Consider the following 15,600-nt stretch of genomic DNA (forward strand, 5'->3'; position numbering starts at 1 on the left):
ATAAGGAAACCGCAAAAACCAATGGCAGCACCAAAATGAGGCGTACTAGGCAAGCCGAGGAGTGAGGTAGTTTGCCATTGCTTTCCTCACTGGGTCAGAAAGTGCTATTGCAGCATGACTGACCCTATGAGCAACACCTTTCATAACACTCAGATGCACTAGCCGTGCTCTGAATGTCATTACTTAGCACCACCCATACCCCAGCAGCTTCCATATTGTCACAGCCATGGATGAGACTGGGACTTTGGTGAAAGCTACACTTTATTCTGGCCTGTGCCAAGAGATGGATACAAAAGTACTGTATCCATCAAGAAATGGCAGCAGGCAAATTCATGGTCATAATTTTATGTATCGGTGAGAGCGAATAGCGCGAGTCTAGTTAAGGAGTGTATGGTTTGCATTTCATACCATTGTTTAATAGCATGAAAGTAAGTGTATACTTAAATGCGTATTTCACCACTTATTCCAGCATAGTACCTTGCTTGTATTGGTTATTTATACAGTATATAAATCTGATGGCTATTTATAACATGCATTAACTCTGTTTTTCTTTAATTTTGCCATTGTAATTTTTCTGTGTTTTAGTTCACTTTTCAGTTGGTTTTTGTCAGTTATTAAATTTATGGTCCACAGGCTTTGTAATCTAGAAGATACTGGTGCACCCCAAACTATGAAAGATGGGGGCAGTGAAGATGCGTTCCAATATTGAGCCAGTGGGGCTGGAAGGCCCTTCCATTCAGACTCCAGTGAGGAGTCTGACTTTATAACATTTGAATGTTTTCTCGGAACTTTTAGAGGTAGTGGAAGATTCCACAAGCTATCTCAAGAAGCTGTTGATTCAGTCTTTGATTACTATCAAAACAAAACCAGTTGGGAGACGACCCGAGATGAAGTCATTTAAGACATGTTGCAGGCTAATGGAACATTTCTTTACACAGAGAAATTGATCGAAAGGGAAAGAGTATTACATATTTAATGCAAAGGGGCCTTAACATCATTTCCACAAATATACAGTACTGCTGATTGTCTTCTTGCATGTCTCTTGACGTTTAAAAGAGCATTGTATAATGCCTTCCAAGAATATTGCCACTCAGCAGTCAAAAGATAGAAAATGTTCTTCTAAATGAGTCAAGAGTTACTTCATTCATGGACTCATTAGTTATCTGTCAGAATTGTTCAGAAGATTAATAAAAGGTTGCTCAGGTGGGGTTCTTAAGCTCCTTTAGCCTAAATCCGCTTATCGACCGTAAAAATTCCTGGAGTTTGAACAAGTAGGATGTAATTGACCCTGGCTGGCCCCTGAATGTGTTTAAAGAGCATGATGTTAAATCAGCTTATTTTTTATTTTATTTATTTTTGTGGAAAATTTCAGAAGCACTAAGGAAGTACATGGAGTATAACCAGGGCCAGTTGCCAATGAGGATTGTGATCTACAGAGATGGAGTCGGGGAGGGGCAGATACCATTTGTCTTCTCTCATGAAGTCCAGATGTTGAAGGTAATGTGGATAGTAATTACTGGTTTCCTACAAATATTCCTTTTCTTTGCAACTCTGTTGGTATTCTGTGCAAACTAGGCAGTGCAAAATTCACAGTTTTGTAAATTCTCCCGCTCCCTCTCCCCTCCTCCACACAGAATTTGCTGCAACTGAGATGGTGGTGCACACAACACTACTGTCATTATATCATACCATCCTACCAGATGGGTAGAATCACTTAGGCTTTATAAGTTAAATATGTTGTGGTGACTGTGAAATCTCCCGGTTATTTAAAAAGTTTTAAAGACAAATTTGAAGCAGTTGTCTGCGTTTTGATTCCAGTGCGAGCAGAAGTAAACGATGGGGTTTGGTTTGGCAGGTTTGAGAAATAATACACTAATAGCCAGTTTCTAGTACACCACAGTTACTTGTAAGTTACTTATATGCACTTGTAACTTTAACTGCGCTGTTAACTTGAGTTTCTGGAAGTTTAAATCCAGATTTATAAGCCCTGGCAGGAAACAGTACAGTTATTTTCATGTTTAGTTTCTCTCGTCCTCCAATAGTTCTCTGTACATAAATGTTTTTAGTGTTATTTTGGTAATCTTAGTCTTCCATTGTCAAGAAATCACATTTCTTGGAACATAAAGGAAAATTAGGCATTGATATCAAGGATAATTTAATAAAAATCCACCTATTCAATACTTTCCACGTTTAATGTGGTTATTATCTACATGATTTTATGTAGACTTATTTAGGTCAGGTACATGTTTCACCCATTATTTTGGCATCTTCAGCCTGTAAACAACCTTTAGGTCAAGGTTTGGGACCTTTTTAACCAATATAAACATATCAATATATACACTATATACAATACATACAGACATTAATGAACTCTTAAGATGGGTAATATAAGTTAATACAGTTAAGTTTTTTGGTCCTAATCTATCTAATATGAAAAATGTCCAAACCTAAAATGGATCTTCTTTTTGGTAAAGAGGATTACATATCAGGGTTTATGTGACCTCTATATCATATAAGTTCTTGACGTACCGTGTCTGGTGACAGGATGTGTCGTCAACAATAAGTGGAGATTTGAACTGATTGTTGCTTGTAGGTTGGTTAAGATTGAAAATATAAATTTAAATTAAATGTGTTTTAACTTGGCAGTTCTATTCTGGTTAACTTAAAATGTTCAAAAATAAAAATAAAATGAAACGGATCTTCTTTTTTATCATAAGTCTTGAGAAAGGGTGATATTAAAACTGGGGCTTATTTGACCCACGATTTTCGTTTTCATGTTCTTGACGTAACTAATATTTAAATGTGTTGTCATGCATAAGTGGAGATTTAAAAAACTTTTCTACTTCATTACATATATTAAGATCCCTCCCAAAGACCAAGCAACACATAAACGGGAACAATATTCACACAAGACTGTATCAAGTGTCTAGGATGTTCCTTCTCAATTAAGCAGCAGCCTAAAACTATGAAACAGCTTAATACTGTACTCTTGTCAATTCCTTGACGTTACTTGAGACCCAAAGTCAAGACGCCAACAGTTTCATCCACAACATTCTTGACCAGTCTACCTACAATCGGTTTTTTAAATCTCCACTTATGCATGACAACACATTTAAGGGGACTTGGGACACATTTTTTTCGGTAAATGGATGAAATTGTCAGAATTTGAATTCTGGCATAAATAAATTATATTAACCTTGCTCTACATAATAAAAGTGGTTTTGTGCCGCTGTGACTATTTTTGACGTAGTTACGGCCTTTTTAAGTTGCTCTGCACGGTCATTTGATTCTCCACCACGACCCCTTTTCTCTGTACGCTCGGCTATCCGTGTCCCTTCTGTTACCATTAATTCCCTCTTTTCAGTAGCATTGAGATGACACAATTTTTGAATATTGGAATATATACTGCCATCTGTTGGCTATGTTATGAACTACTTCAACCTATAATTTAGTCAACATAAAACTTTATATTTTAGAACATGTTTATAATTATATCCATTCTAGTGACATGTTTGACTTGAAAAATTCTATGTGTTTATAGAAGTAGTATTTTAATATGTTTGAGAGTTGTAACCAAATATTTATTTATTTATTTATCGTGTCAGAAGTACAAAGTAAGAGAGACAAAAATTAAACCAAAAAATTTTAAACATTGGTTGACCAAAAATTGGCCACGACAAGCGCATTTGGAGTTGCTCTCATTAGATCTTTAATGGTACAAGTGGCTGGAGAAGATGGACACAGTAGAAGATGTTCGTTAGTCTGCTTAGTACCACACTTGCAGTAAACTGTCTCCACAGGAAGGCCCCATTTCTGTAGGTTGGTCTTGCATCTCGTGGTACTGGAGCGTAATCGATTGAGAGCCTTCCATGTTGTCCACTTTTCAGAATGTCCAGGAGGAAGTTCTTCCTTTGGAACCATCCATTCTCTCAAATGTTGACATTTTTCCCGCCACATTGAGATTCTTGCTTGTTGTGGAGTTCCTTTAAGAGCTTCAGTGGTTGTCAAGAAGCTCTTTCTTGATTTCAACCTAGGATGTGCTGGTTGACAGGCATACAAAGGATGGGCTTCCATAGTCATAGCCTTGCTTTTCTCATGCCTAGCAGCAATCTCACGTCGGATTTCAGGTGGTGCTATACCAGCGAGACAGTGGAGTTTATCTATGGGAGTAGGTCTTAAACAACCTGTGATAATACGGCAGGTGTCATTTAGTGCTACATCTATGTTTTTGGCATGGCTGGACTTATGCCACACGGAGCAAGCATACTCAGCAGTGGAGTAGCACAGTGCTAGCGCGCTTGTTCTCACAGTGCAAGGGTGAGCTCCCCAGGTGGTGCCTCGAAGTTTCCGCACTATGTTGTTTCTGGCAGACACTTTTTGTTTCACGTTTAGGCAATGTTTCTTATACGTAAGCGTACGGTCCAGAATCACTCCCAGATATTTTGGAGTCGAACAGTGTTGAAGAGGGATTCCTTCCCAGGTGATTTGTAAGGTTTTAGCTGCTTTTTTGTTATTGAGATGAAATACACAGCTATGAGTTTTCGCAGGATTTGGCTTCAAATAATTTTCATTGTAGTAGTTGGTAAATTCTTTCAGAGCTTTGGATAAAGTCTGTTCTACCTTTTCAAAACAGTTGGCCTGAGCAGTGACTGCACAATCATCAGCATAGATAAAACTCTGGGTACCTTCAGGTAGAGGCTGATCATTAGTATAGATGTTGAATAACAGTGGTGCGAGCACACTGCCTTGCGGTAACCCATTCTTCTGTGTTCTCCATCTGCTTCTTTTTCCCTGAAATTCCACAAAGAATCTTCGGTTTTGGAGAATATTTTTAATGTTGCACATTAGATGGAAGTCTTTGGTGATGTCATACAATTTTGTTAGAAGAATCCGATGGTTGACTGTGTCATAAGCTGCAGAAAGATCAATGAAGACAGCGCCTGTAATGAGCCGATTCTCAAAGCCATCCTCAATATGCTGTGTCAAGTTTAATACCTGTGATGTGCAACTTTTTCCTTCTCGGAATCCAGCTTGCTGTGGTATCAGAGACGACTCCACCTTTCCTATCAGTCGCTCAAGAATGAGCCTCTCCAGGACCTTGTACAGGTGACAGAGCAAGGAAATAGGCCTATAGCTTTTAGGATCCAGCCGATCTTTGCCTGGTTTAGGGATAGCAATGACTCTAGCCTTCCGCCAGATTTTGGGAATCTTGCATTCTTGGACACAGATATTCATTAATTCCAGTAGCCAACGCCTCGTAACAGGACCAAAATTTTTGATTTGCTCTACTCGAATGTCGTCTAGTCCAGCTGCTTTTCCCAATTTGCACTTCCTCAGTGCTGATTCCAGTTCATCTTCAGTAAATGGTGGAGATAGTATGTTGCTCTCTTGGTTTGGCTTCCGTGTTATTGGTTTCTTATCTAGCTTTCTAGATCGGGTTGATTTTCCATTTACTAGCAACTGATGGGCAATTTGATCTGCCTTTATATTAGAATATGTGCTGGCTTGGGTATTGTCATTATTGAGACGACGTAAAAGTCTCCAGGCCTTCTGACTGCTCTTGCTCATGTCACAATCTGTCATTAATTTTATCCACTCATCTCTTTTAGCCAGTGATACTGAGGAAAGAACGCTTTGTGCTAGGATTGATGTTTCTTCGCTAAAAGATCAAGTTCATATTTCTTGTAATATTCTTCTAGCAAAGTGGCCGTTTCAGGTTTAATGCCTTTGATAAAACTGATTCTGCAACCTCTTGGAATTGATGCCCTTGAAGAAAATTGGACGATGTCAACAAACTTGTCGTACTCTTCAGGAACAGGAGCGATGCTCAGAATCTTCTCATCCAGTATGCATATATTTAATAAGTTAGTGGACAGCCTGACATCAGCCTATACACTTCCTTGTTTACTATTGGGTTTGTTTTGGTCAGTTTTGTGAATTGCAAGCAAGGTTGCAGGAAATTGTTAGTGAATATTATATCAAATCATGAGGAAGTAGATCCATCCAATGTAGGTAAACAAGTGCTTGACATTGCTGCATCATTTGACGGAACATGGCACAAGCGTGGCCATACATCTCTCTATGGCATTGGCATAGTGACTGACATTCTGAGTGGATTAGTTATAGATTACCATGTGTTATCTAAATTTCGTCACATGTGTGTTGTAACTGCTCATGAACTGGGTGAAGATTCTCCAGAACATAATGTATGGCTGGAAGGTCATAAAGCATGTGGGGAAATGCTCCAGAATATGAGGGATCATCTGTAGCAGTGAAAGTATTTGCAGCTGATAATTTATGGATAAGATCAGTGGAAGAATGTGGCATGCGCTACACAACTGTGCTTTTTGATGGGGATGCCAAAACATTTCTCCACCTGTCAAATGATGCAGTATATTGACCAGATGTACAATTGAAAAAAGAAGAGTGCATTAACCATGTTGCAAAAAGGATGGGGACTGATTTGAGGAATTTGGTGAAAGAGTGGAAAGTAAAAGGAACTACACTTGGTGGAAGGGGGCCTGGAAGTTTGAAAGAAGCAACTATTGTGAAGCTCACAAATTATTATAGGCAGGCAATATGTCCAAATATTCCCTCAGTAGATAATATGAAATCTGCAATATATGCCTCACTATACCATTACTCCTCCAGAGATGAAGATCCTAAGCATAAGAAATGCCTCTTAGGACCTGAATCATGGTGCTTCTACAACAAGAGTATCGCAACAGGACAAACCCCTCAAAACCCACAAAAAATGTCAGTTTAATTCACAACTGCAATGCTGCTGAAAATTGTGCCTGTGTACCAAAGGCTGGCATCAACAGAACTTCTGTCTAGATGTTGTAGAGGGGCTACTCAAAATTCCAATGAAAGTCTTCATGCATGTATATGCAAAAAGTGCCCAAAAGAGGCCTATGTGTCCTCAAAAAGACTTGGAATACCTGTTTCTAATGCAGTTTCAGAATACAACATGTGATGCAGTGCAACACAAGAAATAAAAATCGCTGTAAGGAATTATAAACTTTCACCAGTATCCACCAAACTTGCCACACAGAGATGAAAGAAGAAAATTTGACAGTCAGCGGTCAGTCACCCAACATAAGAAAACAGCCAGGAAAAGACTGAAAATCCTCAAGGTGCACAGGGAGGAAGCCAAGAAGAAGAAGGAGGGTAGGAGGTATAATGCTAGTGAATTTTAAGAGATTTGGAAAGGCCATTATGAAAATTTGTAATGGTTTTAGAACTAAAATTCATTTAACTCAAAACACCATTTTTTGTAACCTGCAGTGTTCCATGCGGGTCAAATCTAAACCTATATTTATCAACATTGGTGTGTAGCTTCTATGTGACCTAACAAAGAAATTGTAGGATAGATTTTGCATTCTTTTTCAATGTACTCATTTTATGAGGCAAAATGTACAGAAAATTAGTGGAAAATTACATGAAATAAAATTAAAAATTTGAAACAGGAGTTAATTGATCAACATAGGGTGAATCAAAAATTCCATCCTAGAGTTTTTTTATGTTATAAGGAAGAATCATTTCACAAGTTTTCAAACTCTCAGGTAAAAATCCATCCCGCAGGGAACTTTTTGAAAGTTGCCTGTTTTGCGAGTGTCATAAACACAAAGTACACCATATCTCATAAACTAATAAGGATATTCAGCTGAAATTAAGATATATTCTTTCCATAGTAGTCCTACATATTCCATAAAAATTTCATTGTGATTGCTCAAAAATTGTGGAAAATAAGAAAATGTGTCCCAAGTTCCCTTAAATATTAGTTACGTCAAGAACATGAAAATGAAAATCGTGGGTCAAATGAGCCCCAGTTTTTATATCACCCTTTCTCAAGACTTATGATAAAAAAGAAGATCCGTTTCATTTTATTTTTATTTTTGAACATTTTAAGTTAACCAGAATAGAACTGCCAAGTTAAAACACATTTAATTTAAATTTATATTTTCAATCTTAACCAACCTACAAGCAACAATCAGTTCAAATCTCCACTTATTGTTGACGACACATCCTGTCACCAGACACGGTACGTCAAGAACTTATATGATATAGAGGTCACATAAACCCTGATATGTAATCCTCTTTACCAAAAAGAAGATCCGTTTTAGGTTTGGACATTTTTCATATTAGATAGATTAGGACCAAAAAACTTAACTGTATTAACTTATATTACCCATCTTAAGAGTTCATTAATGTCTGTATATATTGTATATAGTGTATATATTGGTATGTTTATATTGGTTAAAAAGGTCCCAAACCTTGACCTAAAGGTTGTTTACAGGCTGAAGATGCCCAAAATAATGGGTGAAACATGTACCTGACCTAAATAAGTCTACATAAAATCATGTACATAATAACCACATTAAATGTGGAAAGTATTGAATAGGTGGATTTTTATTAAATTATCCTTGATATCTATGCCTAACGTCATCTTCAATACGGAACAATAATGAGTTGTTACTTGTAATAAAGGAAAATGTCGGGGACAAATTAGGGAATTCAAGAATAAGTGGCGGCGGTATGCACTAGCCATGCATCTTGGTGGATGTGCCATTTACCAGCTGATGAACCCAACTTAGCACACTGGGGCGAAACGCTGGCAACCAGGAATGAGTTAGCTGGAAAATTTATGTGCTATAACGGACCAACTACCTTGGTATCATACAAACTGTGGAATGGCCAGCACGTAGCCCAGATTTCATTCCAACTGAACATGTCTGGGATACTTGCGCGGAGGGTTCGGCTTCTTGGGCTTGAGACTTTCGGAAAACTTTGAGGATTGCTCCAGGAATGGGATGAAATTCAACAGGAGAACCTTCATTGACTTATCAGCATGTCGGAGTGTCTGCAAGCTGTCATTGAAGTTGCGGGTGGTAACACCCATTTCTAATGTTCCTGACAAAAGTGTAAAGTGTCGTAGGTAAACAGAGATGGGTTGTTCGTGAAAAAAATGGCATTGAGACTCAAAAGAACAAACAGTGAAACGGTCACTTTTCTTTTTTAGAATTTTGCGAATCTCAGGGGAATGAAACAAAAACTAAGGGTAGCAATAACAGACGGTAACATTACGTGGATAATTTTTTCATGAAAATAATGTAAGTAAAAATGTTTCACAATTTAACATGCTTTTTTCGTTTGAAAATTCAAGTGATCCATTAATTTTGCCAGTCAGTATGCATGGCACTTTACAGATATAATTTGTGTGGTCACACGAGTCCATCCAGTAATCAGCAACAGCAATTCTCTCTTTTGCAATGTACTATTTGCTGCATAATTTGCATTTTAGCCATATTTTGGAGCTTTATAAATTGGAAAACTTTTTGAGCTAAAATAATTACACTAGCCAACATGATTTTGCGGTAAAATAGAAAATGTATAATTTTTATGGAAATCCCTGCCCTGATTCCGAAAATGATGCAATTTTTTTCCTATCGCGTCTAGTTTTGACGCAATTTGGTGTTTTAGTATCTGCATGAATTCGTAAGGTGTAATGTTGAGAGATGTTCTCGCGCAACATTTGTTAGAATACAATTATGTGATTTGATTTGTTATTGTTTCCATTTCATTATAGGGTTATTGCTGTCTAAATTTTCATTTTGTAGTTGGGGGTGTCCTGGTAAATTCATAACAAACTCCCCCAGATACGCAATAGACTGCGAGGTATGTAGGATTGAAGATTAAGACAGTTGAGCGTTTGTCTTAGACTACTTGAATAAACAGACGTGTTAAAAGCCCCAGCCCTTATGCAATGTTTATGATGGACTGATGCAGTTTCCTTTCAAAGATAAGTGTTGCTTGAGACGGGCTCCATGAAGTACCGGTATGTGTTTAGTGCGTCTTTAAAGTTCACATTCATTTAATTGTAGGCCTATCGTGTACGTGAGATTTAATGTAATTTAATTTCAAATTGATAACTAATAAGTGAAGTTCTAGTGTTTAAACACCATCATGGCTAGTGTTTCAGGGGTGCACAGAAGACGGTTTAAACAAAGTCCTCAAAAGTTTTGTTGCATTTGTGGAGTTTGTGTTCGATTCCAAGGTGTGTCAGATAGACTCGTTTTTAAAGAAACTTTATTTTTCTTACTTCAAATTGAAAGTTGGGGATCAAGACAAATCTTTCACACCTCATTGCATGCAATACCTGTGTCGAGGGACTATCATGACGACAGCTATTTTGGTATGACCCATATGTCTGTTACAATAAGAAAAATAAAAACAAAATTAAATATCCGAATCTCAAATCAGCTCTTCGACTAGTTCCTCATGGACCGGACTTACCTGTACTTACTCCACCTACTCACTTGAGTGAGGAAAGTAGCAGTTCATTGCAATCTGACGATGAAGAAATGGATTTCGAGCCACATTAGTGTGACACACCTTCAGACAAATTCACGCAATCCGAATTGAATGATCTGATAAGGGACTTTGAGCTAACAGAAGGAAAAAGTGAATTACTTGGTTCAAGATTGCACGAAAAGAATATGTTGGCACACAGTGTTACATTTTTCTGGTACCGAAATCATGACTAAGAATTCCAAAAGTATTATACTCAAGAAGATGAACTTGTATTTTGTACGGATGTTTCAAATCTTCTACGTCAATTGGGAGAGAAAGAGTATGATGCTAGTAACTGGCGTGTTTTTATTGACTCTTCCAAGGGAAGTTTAAGGTTGTTTTGCTTCATTATACAAATGTTCTGGCGTCCGTACCACTTGCACACTCCACAAAAATGTTTGAAACATACGAGACCTTAAAGTTGATGCGTAAAAAAATTAAATATCATGAGCATGGGTGGCAAATTTGCGGTGATTTTAAGATCATTGGATTGTTGCTGGGACAAAAAAAAGGCTACAATGCTAAAAAGAGAAAGATGTTCCACCTTTTCAATACAATAACATTGTTGCACGAATCAATGTAGCAATATATTTAATTTATTATGGGACCGGTTTCGACATCTGTCCATGTCATCAGCCTACACATAAATGGCAAGAAGTCAACACAATTGTAACACTTATGACACTTTTCTTTGTTCTTTTACCTCAAGATCAGCAAGAGTGCTCAAGAACCTCTACATGAACTTCTATTTTTAATTCAAGAAATGTGTCATAAGTGTTACAATTCTTGATTTCTTGCCATTTTTGTGTAGGCTGATGACATGGACAGATGTCGAAACCGGTCCCGTAATAAATTAAATATGTTGCTACATTGATTCGTGCAACAGTGTTATTGTATTGAAAAGGTGGAACATCTTTCTCTTTTTAGCATTGTAACCATTAGTTCAATACAGATCAGTGATGAACTTTTGAACTTTAAACAAAAAGGCTATACAAAATTTCTGTTTCTTATGCGAATGGGATAGCAGGGCACGCGATAAACATTGGGATACAGTGAATTGGCCAGAAAGGAAGCAACTACAACCAGGATCCAAAAATGTCTTGAATGTAAGACCTATTGACCGTGAAAAAATTCTACTTCCACCCTTGCACATGAAATTAGGATTGATGAAACAGTATGTTAAGGCATTATATAAAAGTAGCCTATTATTCCAATATTTATCCACTAAATTTCCCTCATTATCAGGTGCAAAAATCAATGAAGGCGTATTTGATAGACTACAGATTCGTAAACTGATGAAGGATAAAAATTTCAGCCACGATGACCAAAATTGAGAAAGAGGCATGGAACGCATTCAAAGATGTAGCGACTAAATTCCTTGGCAACATTAAGGACCCTGAGTACCAAGAAATTGTAAGGAAAACGTTGGTAAAGTTTAAGGCACTCGGTTGTAATATGAGCCTTAAGCTTCATTTCTTAGCTTCGCATCTGGATTATTTTCCTCCAAATTTAGGAGCTGTCAGTGAAGAACAAGGTGAAAGGTTTCAGCAGGTTCTCGAAGATGCAGAACGGCGCTATCAGAGACGTTGGGATGTGAATATGATGGCCGATTTCTGTTGGTCGATTGCACGAGATGACCCTTCTAGAGATCATTCAAGAACTTCAAAAACCCGGAAATTCCACGGAAAACGGAAAAAGACGGAGGTGTGAATCTAACCTGCACATAGTAACTGTGTATGTATGTTTAACCCTGTAATTTTTATTCAAGGTACGGTTATATTAATTTAAAAGGAACTGTACAGCCGAAACTAAATAGGCGCTTTATGCTTCAGTTTCACGAATTTCAATATACATTAAAAATATAATACAAACAATCTACTTGTTTACAAAGCAGCATTTATGTGTATTTAATACATGCAAAATATGATTACGTTTTGCAAGCTGAAATCTACATTCTTCATCATCATCATCAGTTTTCCACTCCAGTTGCCCGGGTGTGGTTTACGAGCACTCTCCGCTTCTGTCTGTCCATGTACCACTCTTCTCTCAAGACGACATCCCAGCTGATTCCTCTTGTTCCTATGTCCTCTTTCACTTGGTCCAGCCACCTCTTCCTAGGTCTTCCTACCGGTCGTTTTCCGGCCACGACTGTGTGTAGCCATTGTTTTGCTGTCCTTCCATCGTCCATTCGTTTGACATGGCCAAACCATTTCAAACGGGCCCTTGTCACTTTTTCATTCAGGGATGGGTACACACCAGCTTGCTCCCTTATTCTTTCATTCCTTACCCTGTCCCTTTTTGTCTTCTGTACCATAGTTCGTAGGAACTTCATTTCTGCGGCTTGTAGTTTGCTGTCCACTTGTTGGGTTGTTGTGCAGGTTTCTAGGCCATATGTTATTATGGGGGTGAAGTATGATTGGAATAGAATCTGCTTTGATCTTAAGGGAACTTGTTCGTTCCAGAGGAGGTTCCGAACTTGATGGTAAAACTGAGCTGATTTTTGAATGCGGTTGTTAATCTCATGCTGTATTCTGTTATCACTTGAAATGATGCACCCAAGATATTTATATTGGTCTACTGTTTCCAGTTGTGTACCTTCCAGCATTATTTTTCCTTTCTTCTTCTGCCTGTTGACAGACATAGTAACAGTTTTCGATTTATTTATTGTTAATCCGTGTGCTTTCAAATGTTCATTCCAGGTGTTCAGCCTCTCTTGGACTTCCTTCTCTGTATTTCCCCAAATTACTACATCATCTGCAAATGCAAATGCATTGATGTCCATATTGTTCTTCTGCTTAATTTCTTTCATGACTTCATCCATGACAGTGATAAAAAGTAATGGTGAAAGGGTACTGCCTTGTTGCACTCCTTTAGTGGTTTGGAACCAATCAGAATTACTGTTTCCTATCTGTACGCAACTGCAGCAGTCTTTGTAAAGCATTTTAACTTTCTGGATAAGTCCTTTGGGTACATTCTTCTTTCTTAAACATTCCCATATAGTCTTCCTTGGAACACTATCAAATGCTTTTTCGAGATCCAAAAACACTAGTGTTAAGTCTTTGCCCTTCTCCCAATGCTTTTCTAACAGTATTCTAAGTGCAAATATGAGATCGGTAGTTGATCGGTGTTCTCTGAATCCATATTGTTCTTCCTGTAGTTGTGGTTCTATTATTTTCCTTAGCCTTTTTTCAAGTATTTTCTCAAATATTTTCAAAACATGAGACAATAAAGTGATCCCTCTATAATTGCTACATTTCTTCCGGGTTCCTTTTTTGAAGAGAGGTATTATTATTCCCTTTTTCCAATCATCTGGGACTTTCCTATCCTTCCATATTGCGTTAATTACTCTATGAAGCCACTGTATTCCTATTGCACCAGTTGCTTTGATCATATCTGCACTGACTTCATCAAATCCTGTAGATCTTTCTTTGGGCATACTATTAAGGGCCGTCTCTACTTCCTTCCATGTTGGCGGACTTTCTTGGTCAGGCTCATCATTGCAGCTTAAACTGACCTGCGTGGTTACATCATTGGAGTCTTTCCCAGTACTGTTGTATAAATTATCAAAATAGGATTTCATGATCTTCCTTATTTCTGTCTCCTCCCTAACTATGTTACCATCTGGTTCCTCTATTGCTGTTGTGTATTCATTGTCTCTTCTTATATTTCGTATTGTTCGGTAAAGTAGTTTAGAATTAGCTTTGCTGTCTTGCTCTAGTTTGTCTGTGAAATCAGTCCAAGCTTTCTGTTTTTCTTCGGCCACAATTTTCTTTACTTGGAACTTCTGATCTCTGTATTTCTGCTGCAGTTCGTTTACTCTAGATTCGTTCCTTTGACTTCCTTTTTGCATTTCTTTGTCTCTGGCTTTCCTGGTTTCATTTTTCACTTTCACAGCAATCTTCACCCGATCGTTCCACCAAGGAGTTTCTTTTCCCTTCATTTTGCTATTAGTTTTACCACAAACTTCTAATGCAGCTCCGACAATGCTTTCTTTGAATCTAGTCCACTCGATGTTGCCTTCTTGTAATGCATCTGATGGTAATTTATTGGTCACTTTTTTTTGTGTATTCAACTTGTTTCTCTGTCTTCTTTAGCTCCCATGTCTTAATTTTTGGTTTCCTGTATTTCTGAGGCCTATAAATTTCAATGTGCTTTATTGTTGCGAGGAGAAGTCTGTGGTCACTGTCCAGGCTTTCACTTGGTATAACTCTGACATCACATATGGTCTTTCCTGCTTCATTGTCAGATATAAAATAATCTATCAGAGTTTTAGTATCTCCATTCCAACTGTATCTTGTTAGTTTATGACTTAGCTGCTTCTGAAACCAACTGTTGTTTATTCTCAAGCCATTCCTTACACATAGATCTAAAGTGAGAGTCAACTTAAGACCTTAGCGGTCCCTTTGATGTTAGTCAGACTTCTGGTCGGTGAAAAGGCTTCCGCAGCGCCAAATAGTTCCCTAGGTTTGTTACTTGTTCCTGAAGTCAGGAGCTTTCTTTAGTTTGGTTAGATATTCTGGTGAACTGACTTGATGAATTAAAATTTTTGCCCTGTATAAATATGGAAAATATATCACAGGTTGTATGTTATTCGGGTTCGTTACCAACTCTTATATTTCATACGTAGATGGCTGTGAATAGTTATTGTTCTCAGTGGTGTTTGTATCAAAATAATAATAATTTAATACGATATTGATATCTTATTGCACTGTGTACTTAGTAAGTTTGTTCGAGTTCATTCCACTGTTGATAAGTTCGCATAATAGGTGGGACGTTGAAGATGGATCCAAGAAAACTGTTGGCAATACTGGCTGCAACAGCGTGTTCACTGTTCGGTATTCATAATGGCTGCCAGCTGTGAGCAAGACGTGTGTGATGCTGTGTCGCTTGAGTTCCCTGTGAAATACTTTAAAGCTAACAAAAGTAGAGGAAAATAAAGTAGAAAATCTAAACCAAATTGTTTTAAACGTTTACAGTAACCTACGAGATTAGAATCCACTGTGGACTGTGGAAGACGTGAAAAAGTCCGCGCAGCTGATCGGCATTTCTGTGTACAGTGTTTACGCCGTTCGCTTGGAATGGAAAATCCAAGTCTCCAGGGAAAGAACGATGTGTCAGCTCAGCACTCGCCGTAAATAAAACAGGAAGGGCCTTAACACGGTATGGGAATAGGATCTTTGGCGTATTCGATGATAATAATAATAATGTGTACTTTACTTTATATTCGCAACCGCCCTCTACCTACAG

At 37.9% G+C, this 15,600-nt stretch overlaps 1 protein-coding gene across 2 annotated transcripts in view; it reads left to right on the forward strand.

The window, feature by feature from the left end:
• The window catches only part of aub (aubergine), a 322,859-nt gene that overhangs the window by 247,833 nt on the left and 59,426 nt on the right, over positions 1-15,600 (forward strand). For both annotated transcript variants that reach the window (XM_067147583.2, XM_067147584.2), the window contains exon 14: positions 1,373-1,497. In XM_067147583.2, the coding sequence (XP_067003684.1) occupies positions 1,373-1,497 (125 nt within the window). The remainder of the gene's footprint in view (positions 1-1,372; positions 1,498-15,600) is intronic.

This window comes from Anabrus simplex, chromosome 5, assembly GCF_040414725.1.
Source record: "Anabrus simplex isolate iqAnaSimp1 chromosome 5, ASM4041472v1, whole genome shotgun sequence".
Lineage (NCBI taxonomy): Eukaryota > Metazoa > Arthropoda > Insecta > Orthoptera > Tettigoniidae > Anabrus > Anabrus simplex.